This window comes from Oryctolagus cuniculus, chromosome 5 (assembly GCF_964237555.1).
Source record: "Oryctolagus cuniculus chromosome 5, mOryCun1.1, whole genome shotgun sequence".
NCBI lineage: Eukaryota > Metazoa > Chordata > Mammalia > Lagomorpha > Leporidae > Oryctolagus > Oryctolagus cuniculus.
In genome coordinates, this window is record NC_091436.1 from 148,327,618 (window position 1) to 148,348,712 (window position 21,095).

General features: G+C 41.4%; 1 protein-coding gene across 3 annotated transcripts in view; it reads left to right on the forward strand.

Moving 5' to 3' along the window:
- Positions 1-21,095, forward strand: part of CDKAL1 (CDK5 regulatory subunit associated protein 1 like 1) — a 729,763-nt gene that overhangs the window by 473,302 nt on the left and 235,366 nt on the right. For all 3 annotated transcript variants that reach the window (XM_008262511.4, XM_051855824.2, XM_002714231.5), the window contains one exon: positions 13,428-13,573. In XM_008262511.4, coding sequence (XP_008260733.1) covers positions 13,428-13,573 — 146 coding nt within the window. The remainder of the gene's footprint in view (positions 1-13,427; positions 13,574-21,095) is intronic.

Sequence of the window (21,095 nt, forward strand, 5' to 3'; positions counted from 1 at the left end):
TTCAAGCCATAGATCCTAATGTGATTCAGGAGAGAAGAAAAGGGAAATTGTAGGCTGTTTAGGAGGTGTGGTCACCGATTTTGGGGAGAAATGAATGGATCTGGAAGACAGACGATGGCCTGAGACCGGGTTCTTCTGAGCTTTCTGGGAGGTGGCAGCAAGTTACGGGAAGATGAAAGTGTACTGGGCACGGAAGTTGTCTTCCTGTGTAGATGAAGCCTCCGGCAACCCCAAGAACAGATAGATGCAAAGTCTTTCTGAGCCCGGTGACTCCTGGTTGTCCTTTCCAGGGATTAGTTTTTCCTGGTGTTGGTATTTGAAGGAGTGATAGGAAAATGGCACAGTTTTATCTACACCCTGATTTACATCCTAGGCCCTAGCCCCCGCCACCATTGCTGAAAGCCAGGTACCACCGGTGTCAAGCTCCACCCCCATCCTAATGGGATTCACTGCTCCTGCTTCCCTGCCCTGCCCGACCTCTGGCCAAGTTTTAAAAAGGGCCTGTTCCCGTGTTCTCTCTCACTCCCCTCTTTCCTCTCCTCTCTCCTCTTTCTCTCTTATTCTCCTTTTCCCTCTTTGCCCCTTCTCTCCAGTCTGCTGGGTTTTCCCCAATAAACCCTTCCCCTTACTCCGGTGTTTGGTGTGTTTTGTGACAAGGATGATGTCCAAGACAATTATGTTTCTTCTGGAAAAATTCCTTTCCTTCCTATAAGGAGAACTTCAGAGAAAACCCCTTCCTGTGCCTGGAGAGAAGAAACAAAGGGCGGTTAGAGAGACCCTGGTTCCGAAGCTGCATATTTGGGAGGCCGTTCTGGATCCCCACGTCACTAATCCTGTTGTAACTTGGGAAGGGCTAGAGAGCTCTCTTTGTTCCTCTGTATCATTCCTATTAATTCATTTCTTAAGGTCCTTGTTTTTAAGACCCAAGATCTTGAAAAAACTTCCGCAGCTTCCATTATATTATAATAAATTTAGGAGGGGGAGAGAATTGCCTGTCGCTCTTTTCTCCTTTTACTTCCATTCTTATTTTTATGTTCTTTCGAACAAAGACATTTCTTTCCTTTCGTGTCTATTTATTTTTTCTACTCTCTCATCATAGCTCCAGGGACAACATTGCTCTAACAGTAATAACTTCTTCAGGAATGATTCTAGGTTGTTTTGCTGATTCCTATATCCGATTCTCCTTTGTTTGTTGTTTTCATATTCAGATTTTTCTCTCCTGTTATGCTAATGTGCAACCATTATGGTCCCCTGGAGTGTAAGTGCCTGGGTGATTTGGACCTTGCTTACAAGAAAGGTTTTCTTTATTTTTGAAGAAATTGAGCTAGCTCTAATGATGTCAAAAAATACTGCTAGCTTAATATTTTGACCTTTGAAAATAATTTCACTTTTCCCAAGCCCAGGAGATAATATCAGATATAATTTTATTATTTAGTTGTTCCAAAGATGGATTCTTTTAATAATGATTGGTTTGGGCAGTGATGAATTTTCTTATTTAAAAAATGTTTTAAATGTGTAACACTTGCATAATAGAGAAAAACATTGATTTTTTTTTTACAGAACAATGTTTATTTTATACGTACTAATTATTTGAAGCATCTTTTTTCTAAAGGAATGTAAAAGGTTCAACCTCATATATAAGCCCAATCTTTAAATAAAGAATTCTCTCCAGCATTATTTAACAAAACTTGAAGTTATTGGTGTATTTATTTTTTTTGAATTGTAAATGTGCAGGGTCCCAGGGCACTGCAAAAGTCCCAAAGCTAATGATATTACAAGCTTCCCAGTTCCACCTACAGATGCAAATCACCTTCCTGGGAAAACCTCTTGGATCATGGGAAGACATCACCCTAATTAAGAAGGTACTATCATTATACTTCATGGATCGTAGTCCATGTTGCAGCTGTAGTCAGCTTCTAGCCGACCTGCCTGCCCATTGCTGTCTTGCAGCATGTTCGATAAATCTCTCTGCTCACTATCTGACTACTCTGCTAAGTTTCTTCTTGGCCCATGACACTGGCCTCAGTCAGTTGTTTCCACAACAGCAGATAGATAGAAAATCAAGTGATTCTCAGGTATATTGATTTTTTCCCCCAAATGTACTACTTAAGATATGAGAAATATCAGACTGCAATAATGCTGAACTGGCATGGCATGTTGCTGGGTGTTTTTGTAAAATGTACAGCCTTGTATTTTAAGATACTGGGGTATGTATATCCAAGACAAAATCATTTCAGGTTAAAACTGTGAAGAGTTTATTGTGCATACAAAAAGAGTAGCGAGTAAACTAGGAGTCCTCAAGCTAAGAAATTACAGGAAGTTTCAGTATTGCAGCTCATTACAGCACAGTTCATGGAGCAAGAAGGAGGAAGTATTGGGACCTTTTTTGTGACTGATTAGCATATATTCTCTTCCTTTTGTGTTTTCTATTAAACTGTTATTTATTTTCATTTAAGAGTCAGAGAGACAGAGAAGCAGACCGAGATCCTCTGTCAGTCTCCAAATGCCTGCCACAGCCAGGGCTGGGCTTGACTGAAACCAGGAGCCCTGATCTCAAGCTGGGTCTTCCACGTGGGTGACAGGGACCCACGTGTTTGAGCCATCACCTGCTGCCTCCCAGAGTGCGTATTAGGAGGAAGTTGAAACTGAAACAGAGTAGGCAGGACTTCAGCAGCCACTGCAGTATGCAATATGCTGTCCCAAGTGGCATCTCACCCCCACTGAGCCAAATGCCCAACCCTCCCATATTCTTTGTTAAAGCAACCAGAGCAGTGTAGGCTGATTTGTGTATAGCTTGGTTTAATTTCATCTGAATCTTGTTGGGAAGAAAAGCAAGCATATTTGCATTCTGTTTATATTTAGGGTTAGCATTTTGGAGAAGTGAGAATGACATGTTTTAATCACCTATAAGCAGCTGATACTGTGCTATCAAATCTATAGTAGCCATTTTTATTTTTATTTTTTTACATGTGTTACCTGTTGTATTCTGAGTGGAAGATTTTTTTATTTATCTTTCTAAATTGTTCTCTCCCCATGGTAAAATCTATGTTTCCTGTTTAACAGAGCTATTTTTCCCTCCTTTCTTCTACCTTTATAGTTGATGTGCACTTCTATTCCAATATTGATTGAAAATTGGTTGAGATAAAAGGACTCTGCAATCTTTAGATTCTGAATCCAGTTATTTCACATACTGCTCTTGATTATAGGCATTTGATTTTAAATGTCTCTAAACATTGGATTTTTTTTAAGCCATAGCATGAGAAAGCATAATTGTATCCATAGAATGGATTAGAGTTCTCCAGAGAAGCACGCATACCCTTGAGGAGATCTGTAATGGGAACTGACCATCCTGGATATGGAGGCCTAGATGTCCCACCCTCTACTGTGTGCAAGTTGGGGAACCTAGAAAGCCCTGACCCCGAGAGGAGCCTTCGTCCCAGTCTGAGACCAAGGTCCTAAGAACCAGGAGGGTCCCCCTTACACGTTCAGGGTGCCAAAATCTCAAACACCAAAAGCCCTTAATGTCTAAGGTCAGGAAAGAGAGGTTGGCCTAGCTCAAGAAGAAAAAGAAAATCCCTCCTGTTCTCTGCCTTTTTGTTCTGTTTGGCTCCTTGGTGGCTTCGGTGGTTCCTGCTCATGCAGACAAAGGTGTATCTTTTACTGTCTGATGCTGCTCTCTTCTGGAAGCATCATCACAGACACACCCAGAAGTAACATTTTACTAGTTATCTGGACATCCCTTAGCCCAGTCAGCCATACAGTTAGTAAACACTACTTGGGTTATGTAGTGCAGCAAATGACCGCAAAAATCTCAGTGGCTTGTAACAGCAAAGAATTTCTTTTTTCCACACTACACATCCATCATGGACTGGCTGAATGTCTGTTCCTATTGTTGCCACTTAAGAATTAGACCATGAAACAAAGGGGAGGGAAGGCAGGGAGACAGAGAGAACCATGAATTTTAAACCTTCTCTGTTAGTGGCAAAGGTCATTTTACCCCTTTCTTCATTGTTTGTAGCAAGTCACACAACTACTCCCGAGTATGGGCAAGGGTTATACTACTTTCATAGGTGGGAACATCAGAATAATTGGCAAATAGTAATACCTATTGCAGAAACCATACATTTTTAGTGGTATTCCTGTGCAGTGAGGAGCTGAATGAGATGCTCTTTTTTTTTTTTTAAGATTTATTTTTATTTGAAGGTCATTTACACAGAGAGAGAAGGATAGAGAGAGAGAGAGAGAGAGAGGTCTTCCATCCACTGGTTCATTCCCCAGTTGGCTGTAACAGCCAGAGCTGTGGCCATCGAAGTCAGGGGCCAGGAGCTCCTTCCTGGTCTCCCATGCAGGTGCAAGGTCCCAAGAACTTGGGCCGTCGTCTACTGCTTTCCTAGGCCATAGCAGAGAGCTGGATCGGAAGGAGCAGCCGGGACTCGAACTGGTGCCCGTATGGGATGCTGTCACTGCAGGCGGTGGCTTCACCCGAATGAGATGCTTTTGTACTGTGTAACACAGCACCTGACACAGAGTGAGTTTTCCATTGTCAGAGGCAGTTAGTTACATGTTTAGAAACTAGTGAAATGCAGAGATGGGTATAGCTTGCTTTGCATCCTCAGTCTCAGAAAGTGTGATGTGTAATGGGTACCTTCTTAATTGCATCATTTTATGCAGCAGGTAAATAAATCACTAACCCATTCTTTCTACTGTGTGCTACCTGAAACATGAAACAAAAGTTTCCCAGTGTCAGCCTCAATTTGGGTAATCAGTCCATAGATAAACATTGTAAAGATTTTTTCCAATGTTTGTTTATTCATTTTCATCTCTTTGAAAGGCAGAGAGAAAGAGACAAGGAGAGGTCTTCCATCTGCTGGTTGACTCCCCAAAAGCCTGCAACAGCCAGGGCTGCACCAGGCTGAAGCCAGGAACCAGGAACTCTATCTAGGTCTCCTATGCAGGTGACAGAGGCTCAGGCCATCATCTGCTGCCTCCCAGGATGCATTAGCAGGGAACTAGATCAGAAGTGGAGGCGCCACCAGGACTCAAATCAACACTCGGCCCTCAAGCAGAGGGCTAATAATGCCTGCCCTTACAGTGTAAATATTTTAAATTAATCTTTTACATCTACTCTTCACTGGATTGCTTAACTATTTACATCACGTTTAAGAGAAGAATATAAAACTGTCTCAGCTAAATACTGAATTTGACTGGGCTGCCCATTCTCCATTAAACTAATCAGCTGTTGATTTGCTCTTTTAGTGTTAGCAGATTCAGTCCTTTTTATTAAGAAAAAAAGACAATTCTAGCCGGCGCCATGGCTCAATGGGCTAATCCTCCACCTTGCGGCGCCAGCACACCGGGTTCTAGTCCCGGTTGGGGCGCCGGATTCTGTCCTGGTTGCCCCTCTTCCAGGCCAGCTCTCTGCTATGGCCAGGGAGTGCAGTGGAGGATGGCCCAGGTGCTTGGGCCCTGCACCCCATGGGAGACCAGGAAAAGCACCTGGCTCCTGGCTCCTGCCATCGGATCAGCGCGGTGCGCCGGCTGCAGCGGCGGCCATTGGAGGGTGAACCAACGGCAAAGGAAGACCTTTCTCTCTCTGTCTCTCTCTCTCACTGTCCACTCTGCCTGTCAAAAATTAAAAAAGAAAAAAATAAAAAGAAAAAAGAAAAAAAGACAATTCTAAGTGGATTATACACTGGCTCCTGGCTGAATCCTGACCTAGCCCCACCTCTTGTGGGCATTTGGGGAGTGAACCAGCAGATAGAAATTTTTTCTGTCTCTCTGCCTTTCAAATAAATAATAAATAAATGTTTTAAAATAAATTAATTGAGTAGAGTTGACTTTGTGATATATATTCACTTTCATGAGGTTTAAATATATGTGTAGATTTGTAAAACCAGTATACAAGAACTCTCTTAGCCTTAATAGAGCAGAGTAGTAATTTGAAAATAAAATGCTGATAATACCAGTTGCAAGTAAATGTGTGTATGTGTGTGTAATTAAACTCTTAGCATTTGACATGAGTATCAGGATGTATATTTTTATCTTCTTAGTTCAGAGTTTTATTATTGACTGTGATGCTGATGTGCAGTGGTGATGGTGAAGGAGCCTGAAGTCCTGTTGCATGTCTGGAGAGCTAAATAGACCAGACACTTTGTGTCAACCTGTTTTAGCACAAATGCTGAAAACCTTAACTCTTTGCAGATTAGAGGTGAATTTCCTGTTATAATTAAGTTATTGGTCAAATGTAGATTGGAATCTGCTCTCAGTATCTAGCCCTTCCCATCTGGGATGTGAGGACCTGGGAGTTTCCCTTCCTATGCTCCTGATTAACTCTCCAATGCTGTTAACGATAATTTATTATCAAATTGCTGAGCATAAATGTAGGTGCTGGTAATTCACTTAATAGCAGTTATAAGGTCATCAATGAAGTAATGGGTGGAATTTGTTACTATTCTTATTCCACTCAACTTGTCTGACTTTGTGGATATTGAAGGGGACTGCGGAAATAGGACACGCTGGAGCACCGGCATCAGATATTGGACAGATATTGGACTATTTGTTAGGACTTGCTCCAAAAGGAACCGTGTTGATAGTTGATGGGGTCATGTTGATCAGTTGGTAATCATTCAATTTGATTTTTCATACATTCAGCTATAATTGAAGTGTTTCAGGGCCAGGCATTGAGCAAGGAAATGGGAATTCATAACATTCTGCCTTGGGGTGTGCAGATGTGTGGCAGAATTGCAGGACGTGGACACGAGTGTGAATGGAGCTCCGAACTGTGGGCTCCTTCCCTGAGAATTGGAGCCATCAGCTTGCCTGGGAAAGAGATGTGGAAAACAACAACAGTGTCATGTCACAGCAGCAGGGTTGCACCTTACAATGCTAGGCTTCATGAAATGAGCCAGTTTCAAAAGGGCACATACTGAATGACTGCACTAAGATTGCGTAGGGGGAAGAGTCACGTTCATAGAGACTGAAAGGAGAGCAGTGGTTGCCAGGGCCTGGGTGGATGGGGGGAGTGAATAGGAAGTTGTTTAACACGAGCACAGGAAGTTGAGCAAGTTCTAGAGATGGATGCTGGGTGGTGGTTGAATAACATCATCTCTACATTATTGTCACTGAATTATACACTCAAAATGGTTAAAATGGTAATTTTTATGTTGAGTGTAATTTACCAAAGTTAAACAAAAAACACAATAGCAGCCCTCATTCTTTTCTCTCTCTCTCTCTTTTTAAGATTTATTTATATATTTGATAGAGTTAGAGTTAGAGAGAGAGAACTCTTCCTTCTGTTGGTTCACTCTCAAAATGTCCACAATGACTAGGGCTGGTCCACTTCGAAGCCAGGAAGCAAGAGATTCTTCTAGGTCTCCCACATGGGTGCAGGGGCCCAAGCACTTGGGCCATCTTCCGCTGCTTCCCCAGGCACATTTGTAGGTAGCTGGATGGGAAGTGGAGCAGCTGGGACCTGAACCAGCACACCTATGAGATGCTGGTAACCTGCTGTGCCACAGCACTGGTCCCCATTCTTCTCATTTTCAGTGAACATGAACCAGTTGTTAAAAATTTTTTTCCTAACATTTCTCTCCCCATCTTTTGTTTGTATAATTATTTTTCTAATAAAATATTTTTTAAAAGATTTATTTATTTATTTGAAAGAGTTACAGAGAGAGGTAGAGGCAGAGAGAGAGGTCTCTCTTCATCTGCTGGTTCACTCCCCAGATGTCTGCAACGGTCGGAGCTGCACGGATCTGAAGCCAGGAGATTATTCTAGGTCTCCCACGTCAGTGCAGGGGCCCAAGGACCCGGGCCATCTTCTGCTCTCCCAGGCCATAGCAGAGAGCTGGATCGGCAGAGGAGCAGCCGGGACTAGAATTGGTGCCCAAATGGGATGCTGGCGCTTCAGCCCAGGGCCTTAACCCGGTGCACCTCAGTGCCGGCCTCTCTAATAAAATCTTCCATGGAACAGATGATCTCTAGCCCAGTTATGCCATTAGAAGTCCCTATGTAAGCAAGTAACAATTTACTACACCTAGAATAGATTTATTTAACGAACTCTAAAGCCCTATGTTTTATTATGTAATTGAAATAAATGCTACTGCATCCTGCAGCTTTTAACTTGGCTATTAAAAACACTGTAGGCCGGCGCCGCGGCTCACTAGGCTAATCCTCCGCCTTGTGGTGCCGGCACGCCGGATTCTGTCCCGGTTGCCCCTCTTCCAGGCCAGCTCTCTGCTGTGGCCAGGGAGTGCAGTGGAGGATGGCCCAAGTGCTTGGGCCCTGCACCCCATGGGAGACCAGGAGAAGCACCTGGCTCCTGGCTTCGGATCAGTGAGATGCGCCTGCTGCAGCGGCCATTGGAGGGTGAACCAACAGCAAAGGAAGACCTTTCTGCCTCTCTCTCTCACTGTCTACTCTGCCTGTCAAAAAAAACAAAAAAAAAACAAAAAACACTGTAAGTGAAAGAAGCCAATCACAAAAGAGCACATATTGTATGGTTCTATTTATATGAAATGTCCAAAAGATAAATATGTGTGTGTGTGTGTATCCAAATATAAATATAGAAAGTAGACTGGTGATTATTTAGGACTGGGGTAAGGTGGGGAATGGGAGGAGGAAGGCAAGTGACTTCTAATGCATAGAGTTTGTATTAAGAATGGTGAAATTATTCTGAAATCAGATCATAGAGGTGGCTGTACAACCCTGTGAATATACTAAGAAAATTTAATTGCATGCTTTGAGTAAGTCAGCTTGGTGGTATCAAGCTATTTTTTAAATGTTGAAAGGGAGTACTATAATTTCTCTTTTTTCTTTTTTATGCTTTTTTTGTGCATTATAAGTTAGATTAGCTGAAAGCAACATAGCACCATATAGTTTAGCATTTTAAACATGCATACTACTTCATAACAAAGCTCTAATCTGAGAGGGCTGATTGATAAGTATCAGTGTGAATACAGGGGCAGGTGTTAACACAGTGCACGTGCTCACACAGCGGTTTCATGAAGCTGGTAGTGAACCAGGTGATTAGCTTGGCACCTGCAGGTCAATAAAAATGGAACTTCTTTCAAAATTGTACCCGTACATAGCATTGCTTTTTAAAAATTAAGCCTGATTTCATTCAGTTCATTCTGGGCTTACCTTCCTGTTTGAGTTTTTGGGAAAGAAAATTAGAAACATAGGTCTGATTTTCAGTTGGTGAGAAGAGAGCCCCTTGTAAGTCAGCATCAAGTAGAAAGCCAGCCTCTTGTTAATCTGCTCAGCTGTTCTCGGGTCCCTGCATATGAAATAGTCACACGGTGCCACACCAGTCCTTTGGTGACAAATGGCCTTTTATTGGAACAGATCCCACGTGCACGCGAGGTACCTCCGGAACTCCTGAGAGCGCCCACACAGGCCCTGACACCCATACCCTGCCCGTCTGCTCTGGCTCTCACCCAGCTCCAGGCACCCTTTGCTCATGGCCGCCATTTTTTTCCTTTGCTTCCTTTTGAACTAAGTGCTCCTTTTTTGCCTTCGGTGACCCTAAGCTTTAAACATCTTTTATAAATTAGATCCACGAGAAAATATAATCATGATTCCAATCCAGAGCTCCAGCAGAGCTTTTTAGAAATTTAACTCATGATGGGCCTAGTTTTAAAGTCTCTGGATTTTCACCTGCGTATGTATTTACTGACATATTCATGTTTAAGTTTTTACTTATTCCAAAAATGAAGGCAGGCTGATTATATGCTTGTTTGCCATCCTAAATAGATGTTTGCCTACTTTAAGCAAACTGAACTAGTCCTAATTTGATATTTTACTATCAAAAGTAAATATATTTAGCCTTGATTAGATTGTTGCACTATATATTTCTATATAATACATGTAGTAATTGTATATAATGCATGTAATATATGTCAGGAACTCACACGATGCCCCATAAATATGTACAATTATTTATCAGTTAAAAACAAAATGTTAAGAGTGGGCCTTTGATGACAGTAGTCAATATACTTCTTGGGACACCACAATCCATATCTGAGTGCCTGAGTTCAATGTGAAAATAGGGATAAAAGAAAAAACAGAAGTAAAAAAAATACACATCTCGTGACTTTGGGGTGCATCAATCTGTGTTAAGTCACAGGTCTTTTTTTCTCCCCCCATTGGCAGAAACAAACTTCCAGAAGCAAGTTTTATTTTGTGTTCTAGTGCCTACCATGTTGAAAGTTCCCAAGTCCATAGTATGAAGCTGAAAGTAATTACTAGTGGGAAGTTATTTTGAGAACCAAAGGGGGAAAAAAACCCGCCACATTTATCCTAATTATTTACCATTAACATTTTAATTTGTAAATTGTCATCCTGTAACAGGGCAAAGTTTCACTTAGCGTGGAAAAAGACGAAGGCCACCCAGAGCGCTTCCAAGAGAAACTGCACTGCCCTTTCCGGCCCAAGGTCCAGGTTCTGGTGAACTCCTTTCACAACTAGGTTCTACAAATCAGCAGAAGTTAAACCTCCTTGCTTGCTTGTTAGGAATAATTCTGCTGGTTGAATTTCATGAATGTGTATGAAATTGTTTTACCAGGAGCCTTAACTACTTTCCAAGGAAGAAGAAGAATGTTAGATAATTTTGCTATATAAGCACACATCAAGTTATCTCAATACATTTTCACAGTAAGGGGTGGAGCTATCACTATCTCCATTTTACAGATGAGAAAATTAAGGCACAGAGTCTTAAAACAGAGAGTCTTTTCACATGTCATTCTGTGTGTTAAGATACCATTTCTTGGGATCAGTGTTGTGGTATAGGGAGTTAATAGCCTACAATGCCAGGTCCCATATGGCACCAGCTCAAGACTTGGCTTTTCCACTTCAGATCCAGCTCTCTGCTAATTTGCCTGGAAAAGCAGTGGAAGATGACCCAAGGGCTTGGGCCTCTGCACCCACTCCACGTGGGAGACCTGGAAGAAGCTCCAGGCTCCTGGCTTTGGCCTGGCCATTGTGGCCATTTGGGGAGTGAACCAGCAGCTGGAAGATCAACCTCTCTCTGTAACTCTGCCTTACAGATAAATAAAATATTTTAAAAAATATTAAAAATAAATAAATAAATAAATAAAAAGAGAGAGTGTGAATATGTTATGAGCCATCTAAAGCTGAGTAATTATTTTTCTGAAACTTTTTGTGGATCTTGATGTTCGGGGGTGAAAAGCTGAGAAGCAGGGCGTCAAGGCAGAAGGCCGGTGTTTTACTGTGGGGCACGTAGACGAGTGCTGATCTGCCTCATAAAGCCTCCTGCATATGTAGTGTTGAGGAAGGGTATGAGGAGCCTGTGGCTCCATGCCCAACCCAGAAGTTTAACATTGTTTTGAAAGATTTATTTATTGATTTGAAAGGAGGAGTGACAGTGACAGAGGCAGAGGCATAGAGAGAGAGAGAGAGAGGGAGAGAGAGAGGTCTTCTGTCCACTGGTTCACTTCCCAAATGTCCGCAACAGCCAGAGCTGGGCCAATCTGAAGCCAGGAGCCAGGAGCTTCTTCAGGGTCTCCCATGTGGGTGCAGGGGCCCAAGGACTTGGGCCGTGTTCCACTGCTTTCCCAGTCCATAACAGAGAGATGGATTAGAAATAGAATAGTGGGGACTTGAACAGGCGTCCATATGGGATGTCAGCGTTGCAGGTTGTGGTTTTACCCACTACGCCATAGCACTGGCTCCAAAATTTTAACATTTTTGCCAAGGTGTAAGCAGTTGTTTCCTACTAACTTCTTCAACTCCGGTATGAATTTAGTAGTCTTATCTATGGCAAGTATAATTTCCTAATAGAGAAGATGTAGATAAAGGATATCAATAATATCTTTGGCAATCTGAATTTCCTAGTAAAAAGGAATTTTTTTAACCAACCAACGTGCCATAGGAGGTTAAACTGCTGCTTGAGATGCCAGCATCCCATGTTGGAACACTGGTTCATGTCCCGGCTGCTCCGTTTCCCAACCCAGCTCCCTGCTCAAGCACTTGGGAACACAGCAGAAGATGACCCAAGTACTTGGGCCCCTGCCACCCACGTGGGAGACCAGGATGGAGTTCTAGAATCCTGTCTTCAGCCTGGCCCAGCACCAGCTGTTGCAGCCATTTGGGGAATGAACCAGCACATGGAAGATATGTTTCTCTGTCTCTCCCTCTCTCTGTCACTCTGCCTTTCAAATAAATACAATAAATCTTAAAAAAAAAAAAAAAAGGGAAAAAACTAAATGACTTAAATGATCTGTGTTCCGCTTTGGTCAAAATGCTAATGTGCACAGTAGAAAGAAAGTGGAGAAGCGAAGGGTGTAGTTGAGCCATACGTAGGACGGGCCCTTGAATTACCAAGAGGTTACCCCGGGGATCCAGCTGATTCTCAGCTCTTGGGGAGCCTTCAAAATCCTGTTCTAAGATGAAATAAGATCACAGACCTGAAAGTATGGTTCTCTGAAAGTGGAAGATCACAAGACACATGCAAGTTATTCAAAAGCAGCTGCCTTTTTTTTTTTTTTACACTTTGTAACACTTTTGGAATCCATGCCACACACTTTCCAGCCCCCACCCGCCTCGAACTGATGTTCTGACAGCAGGCAGCAGAGGAAGGCTGGAGCAATCCATTTTCTTTTTGCTTACATCAATGGCTAAGGTAGAGCACAGCTTCACTTCTGCCTAACCCCCCTTTTGTAACTGCTTTGTATCTTCAGAAGAATTATAAAATACTCTGAATTTCCTCATTTGTTTCCCTCAGATTTGCTCTTTTTTCACTTATGGGATAGGTTCCTCTCGCTCTTCTCTCCTTGCCTTTCAAAGTCTGCATTGTGAACGTTGGAGCCCACTGGTCAGCTAGCTGGCCTCATTGTCTGGCTGTGCGCCTTTTGCATAGTAAATACTAACAAAAACAAAACGAACAAACAAAAAAAGCGTTCTTTGACTAACTGCAATAAGAAACAAGCAGCAGATGTGTTGCAGGTCCCTGTTCCTTAAAAGAATGTGCTGACTCCACCTAAATCTGGAGCCTCTCTCTGCTCAGGTACACGGGATTGTGGGCACCAGCTGCTGAGATACCTGCAGTGCCTCCTGCTGCCTTGACAAAGCAAGGGATGTAAAACGTCATCGAGGCGAAGGAGAAGCGGTGTTTATTTTCACGTCCTTAAGAGTCTTGTCACTCTAGAGGCGTTGTGTGACTTCCTATGCACTTTGTCACCTGAGAAAGACACAGCACGAGGAAACAGTTCCTCCGTGGAATCTTCTGGAAGTGACCTTCCGTTGCCCCATGTCATCCCAGGTATCACCGGCTGATGCGCACTTGCAGAGTCTTGAGGATGACTCTGTTCTGAGCTGTGTTTGTCTTCGTGCCTCTGTGAGCGTGGATTGGAGGGAAACCATTCCCCGATTGTGAAGTGACTAATGGTTTCTCCTTTCCTGTCTTTAAGGAGATGGCAAAAATCCTCAATCACCCCAGAGTCTATGCTTTCCTGCACATCCCGGTCCAGTCGGCCTCCGACAGCGTGCTCATGGCCATGAAGAGAGAATACTGCGTGGCCGATTTCAAAAGCGTAGTGGATTTTCTGAAAGAGAAGTAAGTCTGTTAGTACTTAAGAAAATCACCCTTTCTTTGTTCTTTCAATCGCATGTGGCAGAAATACACTTCTTGCAGCCTCACAATTAAAGGAACAAGGCAGAAGGCGAGACTCTGGGCGCTCGCAAAGGCTCTATGTTTCCTGAGGCCTCCTTGATGTGGTTTCTTGCCTCCCTGCAGTGTATATCCACCTCCCATCTGTGCGTGACACACCATTAATTTGTGTAAGATTGCCGGTCTTCCTAAGGTATCGTGAGTTGTGATTATTTTTGTACCTGGCCTGGGAGATGAAAACTGCTTGAGCTTTGCTCTGCTAAACACCATCCCCACCTCCCCACCCCCCTTTAATGTGGCTTTTTGATGTTGTGAGCTGGTTTTGGCATGGAGGGAGGCCAAATCGCGTCGCTAAAAACTGGATCATTTTCTACAAAATAGCCTTTTCTTCAAGAGTACCTGGACTGTCTTGGCTGTTAAACACTAAGCCCTATAGTTGGCTTGAAGAATTGTGATTTATAAGGAGGTCTGAGGGTTCTGTTTTTTAAAAGTTCAAATCACTGTTGACCAAAATTAAGGCATATTTACACAGTCTCAGACATGAATGATAATTTTGTTTCCACAGAAAACACTTGCAGCCCTTAATTATGTTCTTCAAAATCCTCCTCCTCATCATCACCAAACACTGAACGCCTTCTGTGATTACACAAGACAGGAAATAGAAGTGCCGGCCAAGGTCACACACAACTTTCCCAAGAGGGGGACAGGCTAGATCATTTATCTTGGCATATTTGTGGTGTGGATCTTCCCACTTGCCATCATTTTCCCCTCTTTTATTTCTTTTAATTAAGACACATCTTTGTTGTTTCCATGTTCTTTTTGATAATTATCCACCTTTGTACCACGGCAAAGTACTACACAGTTATGATTACTTTAGACAAATTGCAAGCAGTTTTTCTACCTTTAATTAGTCATTTATCCCGACTGCATACATTTGTCTTAAAATCTTTTTCTTCATCTGTTTACTTTTTCTCTCCTTCCCTGTCTTCCTTTCATATGTTTTTCTGATTCTTTTTTTTTTCACCTCTAGGCATTCCTTGATTAGTCTAACCACTAGGAATAAAGACAGTGTACATTCAAACAAATACAGCTAATTGTTTGAATATTCAAATCACTGAGTAGAAGGTATATTTATTCCAAGATTTCATAATTATTATCATTAAGTATATAGAATCTTCAAAGTAGAAAATAGAATAAGCGATCTTTACCATCCTAAGTCTTTGGGATCTTGAGCATAGGGCAAGGCTAAAGAATAAAGATTTCTATGTTCAATGTCTGTTGTTGACCTATTTCACTCCCTTGCATGTATTCTAGTTTATTCTAGGTAAACTGGTATCATGTAAGAGACTCTTTCTGGACATGCTGGCACTAGTGAATGGACTATTTTCAAAATTGCAAAGAAATTGTTGCACCTGTGAAACATCTTGCCTCCTGCTTATTGAAGCAGCAGCAAATAATGTGCACTCTTCGTACATGTTACGCAACATTTTCCCAAGTGTGGACATGCATCCTGTTGTGCAGAATAGACCGGAACACTTTCCAAATTATTTGTTGCATTGATGTGATCAAATAAATTTTAATGAGAATCAACACCTCTGGTTTACTGCATTTGGGTGACTGCTGACTCAGTTGTTTGGAGAGTTACTGTGGCTACCTAACTGGCCAGTAGTTTCGCAATAAGTTCCAGCCTTTTATGTTTCTCTGAAGATGAACCTGTTAAGTCCGCTGCCTCTTGAGGAGTTTCAACATCCTTTGTGAGCTACTAAAGGTCAAAAGATGATCACATCCAGGTATTAGGAAATAGTGTCTTGTCTTTATTCATGGGCCAAACCCAGGTTCTTTCCTTTGGATTGTGAGTTACTTGGAGGCAACTGTGTAGCTTTCTTAGCGGTATCAGAATAGCTGGAGGAGCCTAGAACCAAGTACTGTACCCAGAGATCTCTCGTATCTTCAATGCTACAGATACCACAGATCCCTGGAAGCAGATGTTGGGGACATGGTGGGAGACACCCAAGCCCACACCCATCTATCCTGAATCTCAGTTTCAAGTGCTGTGAGTCCCTGGAATTGTAGAGTATGAGTCTGGGTATTTAGCATCTCCAGGAGATTTTTAAATCAACTCTGCGTTCTGTATATGCAGCAAGGACAGAAGCAAGTGTGGTGTGTAATTTCACATTTAGATTATAACAGAGACATCTTGGAAAAGTGTAGCACACAGGCAGTATGAGCTACTTGCTACATATAGCAGTTAACAGTAAATTTCTCTGTTTTTTGTTGTTGTTTTTTATTTTAAATAATTAGATTATCACTGCACATGAAGTGAGCAATCCATGAAGTTCTCTATTTCTCTGTCCAACTTGTTGTACAGCCTTAGTTACCTAAGGATAGTATAATCCAGCTCTGCTCTTTGGTGAAAAAAAAAAAAAAAAAAAGAATTTTCCTATTCTCAGGAGAAAGTCCATCCACCCAAGGAATAATTCCTAACAGCTATAGAGATTTAGAAAGAAATGAATTTTTTTTTAAAATTTATTTTATTTGAAAGACAGAATTAGAAAAGTAGAGACAGAGAGAGGGAGAGAGGTATTCCATCCACTGATTCACTCCACAGATGGCTGCAAGGGCCAGAGCTGTGCCAATCTGAAGCCAGGAGCCAGGAGCTTCTTCTGGGTCTCCCATGTGGGTGCAGGGGCCTAAGGACTTGGGCCATCTTCTATGCTATCCCAGGCCATAGCAGAGAGCTGGATCGGAAGAGGAGCATCCGGGATTAGAACCGGCGCCCATATGGGATGGGCTTCAGGCCAGGGCTTTAACCCACTGCACCACAGCGCCAGCCAGACTTCTGCTCTTTATCTTGCTTATTTTCTGTGTAAAGACTAGCATCGCTTTGTGCTGAATAGGCCAGTGCTTATTTTGGAAACACCAAAGTTGCACAGCTTTCTACAGAACTACGCATCTACATAAATGATCCAATACAAAGTTGTTTGGTCCAGAATTTATTAAAGTTCAATACAAAATATCCACTCGTAGAAGGCCTGATGCTATTACCCTGCCCTGGTGTGTACCATTCATAAATGAATCATGACTCATAATGATATGTGCGCTTTTTTCCTTTATTTGCTTTTTAAGTCCTTTTAGAATTATGACCCTTTTCGTTTGCATATCCTGTTTTTGAATCCTTTTTTTTTAGTGAGTTGTTAACAAATCAAAGACTTACTATTTTTTTGTCTCCAATAGTGTGAGACATATCAAATATTCACGTTACAGATTATGGAGGGGGCATTTCGTAATCTGTTTCTTCAAACCAATCCAATCTTTTAAACAACCTACAGCACTGAAGACTGAAATCTAAACTACAGGGCGTTTACCTAAAGCTGCAGGCTTGGAAGCCACTAAGTCAGTGGCATTTGTGGAGCCATGTTTCACAAACAGTAGAGGTGAAATCTCTCTAACTTGCTTTACAGTTGAAAATGGCCTGTGTTTTAGCTGGGAGCAATAGAAGTTTACAGAGGAGCCAACTTGCAGCTAATTCATTATTCTTCTCCACTGTTTGAAAGTTGGTAGCTACAATCGTAGCAGCAGCTGGACTGGAGACAATCTAGCAGTGTTGGCACATGTGGAGGCATCTGAGAATTTACTAAATCATGCAACTTGTGCAGAAAAGAGTGCCTAAATCACTTAATTTACTAATTTGCAACAGCTGGCTCTAAACAGACAATCATATGTCTGAAATTATCCTATTCTGCTTTATTAATCCAGTTGAACATTATTAAGTAATTTGATGTTTCTATTTAAATGGGTATTATGCCTTCTTGAAATATATAATGGGATTTTTAGGAATATGGATATAAACTACATAGAACAAAGGTACAATTCTAGATTTAGAAAGAATGTGTGTCTGTTTTTAAAATAAACACCTCATAAATTTTATTACTTTTGTTAATCATTGCTTAACTGATTTCTCTTATTACTGGCATGAAAAAAATGAAATGATTTAATTTTTTGTCGTATAATTTTGCGAGTGAGAATTCCCAGTTCAAGGATTTTTAACTTTTTTTGCTTTTTTATGCTGGAGATGATATAATTAGTGTTCCCAAGGCCTTGGGACCTTGAACATGAACTTTGATTGGACTTCCCACATTTGAGCAACAATAAGTTTATACACTAACTCTCCCACACAAACCATACATTAACCCATATTCAAAATACTACAACATGCATAATCCTTCTGACAAACAAGCATATATTGTAATGGTAAGTCATAGAATTTGAGTTTCCAAATTCACACATTAAAGTGTGAAAGAAATATGTAAGGATGTATATCAATAGATATATTTTAAGAAATGGAACAATTTATACCTTAAAAGACCTGCTTAGACACAATTAATTAATTGATTACTTTTCTGAAAAGTGGAGTGGCACATGGTAGAGAAGAGAGAGACAGAGTCTTCTATCTGCTGGTTCACTCTCAAATAACTGCAGCATCTGAAGCTGGGCCAGATCAATGCGGAAGCCCAGAACTCTATCCTGGTCTCCTGCATGAGTGACAGGGACCCAAGTACATGGGCCATCATCATCACCTTCCCAGACTCATTAGCAGGAAGCTGGATCAGAAGCTGAGCAGCTGCTGGAAGCAGCACTTTGATATGGGACACAGGTGTCCCAAGATCTTCAGTGGTGGCTTAACGTGCTGCACCACAAAGCAGTCCCCCTAGATAAATTATTTTGTTGGGAATCCATTGACTTTTTGGATTATTTTAACTAGACTTTAACTAGCTAACATCTCCCTCTTCCACATTCAGTAATTATATTTGAATGAATTAATGAACACTTAGAATTTGCATAAATCTAAAGTAAGTTGCATCTTACTGTAGCATCTTTGCATTGAATTTTAATCTTAGGACATTATCCTCAGAATTTGCTGTTATCCTTTGTCAATATATTGTGTATTTCTGGGTTGATTTTGTTTCTTGTTTATAAAGTATTAAACTTTTAGCCCTGTGAAATCCAATTCTTTTCTCTCAACTTTTAGCATACCCAGAACCCGCCCGTGAAATACCCCAACTAGTAACTAACGTGTAATTGGGCAAAGGGGAACTTTTTGAGTGCTGGGGATAGCAAACCAGAGTAGAAATGGCAGCCTTCTAGAAAGAGTTTCATCCTTGGCTGTCTCTACTGTGTTCGCATTCAGTGACAGCCACTAGGGCACAAAGCCAGCATTGCTTTGGTGGGGTGATGTCTGTGAGTCACAGCTGAGTAAAATTGTCCAGCCTACCCATGACCTACGTTTTCAGTCTCTGTGCAGAATTTCATGCCAATTCATTAACATGCTGAGTTTTGTTTTTTTTTTTCTTTTTCTTTTTTCCTCTCACTGGTCCTCAGTGGTGTTACTGGAACACATCTGCTGAAAGGCATCTGGGTAAATTATACTTTATTCTGCCTTATCCATTTAGTTTTATTTCTAATGGTTTGAAACATAAGTAGCACTGTTTGTCAGAATAGAAGAGGAATTACAGAAAAATAACAATTCAGCAAGGATTAGGTAATTAAGTTTCCTTCTAGATTCATTCCCAGTTGTGTTTCTATTCAATGAAAAACTATCTCCAAGATAATTTAAGCAGAGTAATTTCCCCAAAAATGTTTTCTGGCTTTATTTCCTCATTTCTACTATCTTTAACTAGGTTGTTATTTTGGTCATTCCTGAAATCTTGTTGGCAATTTTATCTTTTGTCAGATTTCTTTCTGAGATGGTCAAGTTCTTTGCCTTTCTCTCCATTGCTTCTTTTAGAATTTTCTAAGACACTAAATAAATGTCATTGGAGCAGTTATCAGAAGAAAAATACACTTTTCTTTCAACATGATATTAAATTTACATTCAGAAAATTGTATGCTAAGTAGGGTGTGACACCATGTGCCAGGTACCCAGGAATCGGGGGACCACTCCCAGTTCTGTTTTCTATTGATTGAGTTAGCAAATTTCAGCATTCCTAACCTCCTTCCTCTTTGTTTCCTTATTGAATAATTTGATGGTATAATTCACACAGAAACCAAAATGCCATCTTCCCCTCATCTTCTGCACGTTTTTCCCATCTCAGTGTTTTGTCACGAACACCAAAATCACGTGCCAGGAAGTAGTATATGAAGAGGAAGCATCTTTCCTTTCATTAAGAGTGCTTTTCAAGTTCCCTGGAGCTTGAGTATCATCTTGTGATGTTGTAACAAAAACTTAACCAGTGGGAAGGATACATATCCTTTTTATCTATCTTTTATAAAGTGAATGTCAGGATCCAGAATGGTTAAAAAAAAAAAAAAAAAACTTTACTGGAAGCCCATAATGAATTAACACGTGATGGGACCAGATCCTCTTCTGCTAGGATTCTTACCTGTTCCATTAACACGTGTAACTTAAATGATTAATTTTTTGTTTAGAGGTTGCTTGCATAGAAATGTAATAAATGCAATAAAATATAAAAAATAGTTTTAATTAAAATTAACAGACTCCTATCTAGTGTTTTGGCTTGTTCACTTCTATGCCAACCGTTGGATATGTTAGCCCATGTAGTTCTCAGAGGCCAAGACTTTAAGTTATTTGCCTACAGTCCTGCCGTTAGTGATGAAACCTTAAAGGAAACCCAGGTCTCTCAGTTACCCAGGCAGCAAAGAACTCTTAATTGTGTTGTCCTGTCGACATGGTCTAAGGCATGCCACCCTTACACTCGCCCTGGTGTGGAGGAGCTCTACCATCCAGGACGTAGCTTTGCACTCACTGGTGAGGGAGCCCTAGACTGAAAACTCAATCCAGTCATTATAAATGTCTTCCTCTGCCATCTCCAATTCAAGGTGCCAAGTACGTTGGAATTGGCCTGCTGCCAAAATTGCTAACTGGTCCTAAATTAAGAGATAGGAGAAAATCGGATTTTCTTACAATAATTTGCCTGTAGAAGTTTGTTTTCTAGTCCACCGTTTCCCCTCACATGTGAGGGTTACTTGCATGATCTACTTTTGCTTTTATTTATCTTAAAATCTGAAGGGAATTTTCTCCTTGGAAATCTTTCAATTACTTTTTTTTTTAAAGAATTATTTTTATTTGAAAGAGTTACAGAGAAAGGTAGAGCCAGAGAGAGAGAGAGATCTTCCATCCCACTGGTTCACTCCCCAAATGACCGCAGTGGCCAGAGCTGAGCTGATCAGGAGCCAGGAGCTTCCTCCAGGTCTGCCACATGGATGCAGGGGCCCAAGGACTTGAACCATCTTCCACTGCTGTCCCAGGCCATAGCAGAGCTGGATTGGAAGAGCAGCAGCTGGGACTTGAACCGGTGCCCATATGGGATGCCAGTGCTGCAGTATGGGCTTTAACCCACTGCACCACAGCACCGGCCCCTCAATTTTTTTTAAGATTAATTTATTTATTTGAAAGTCAGAGTTACACACAGAGAGAAGGAGAGGCAGAGAGACAGAGAAGTTTTCTATC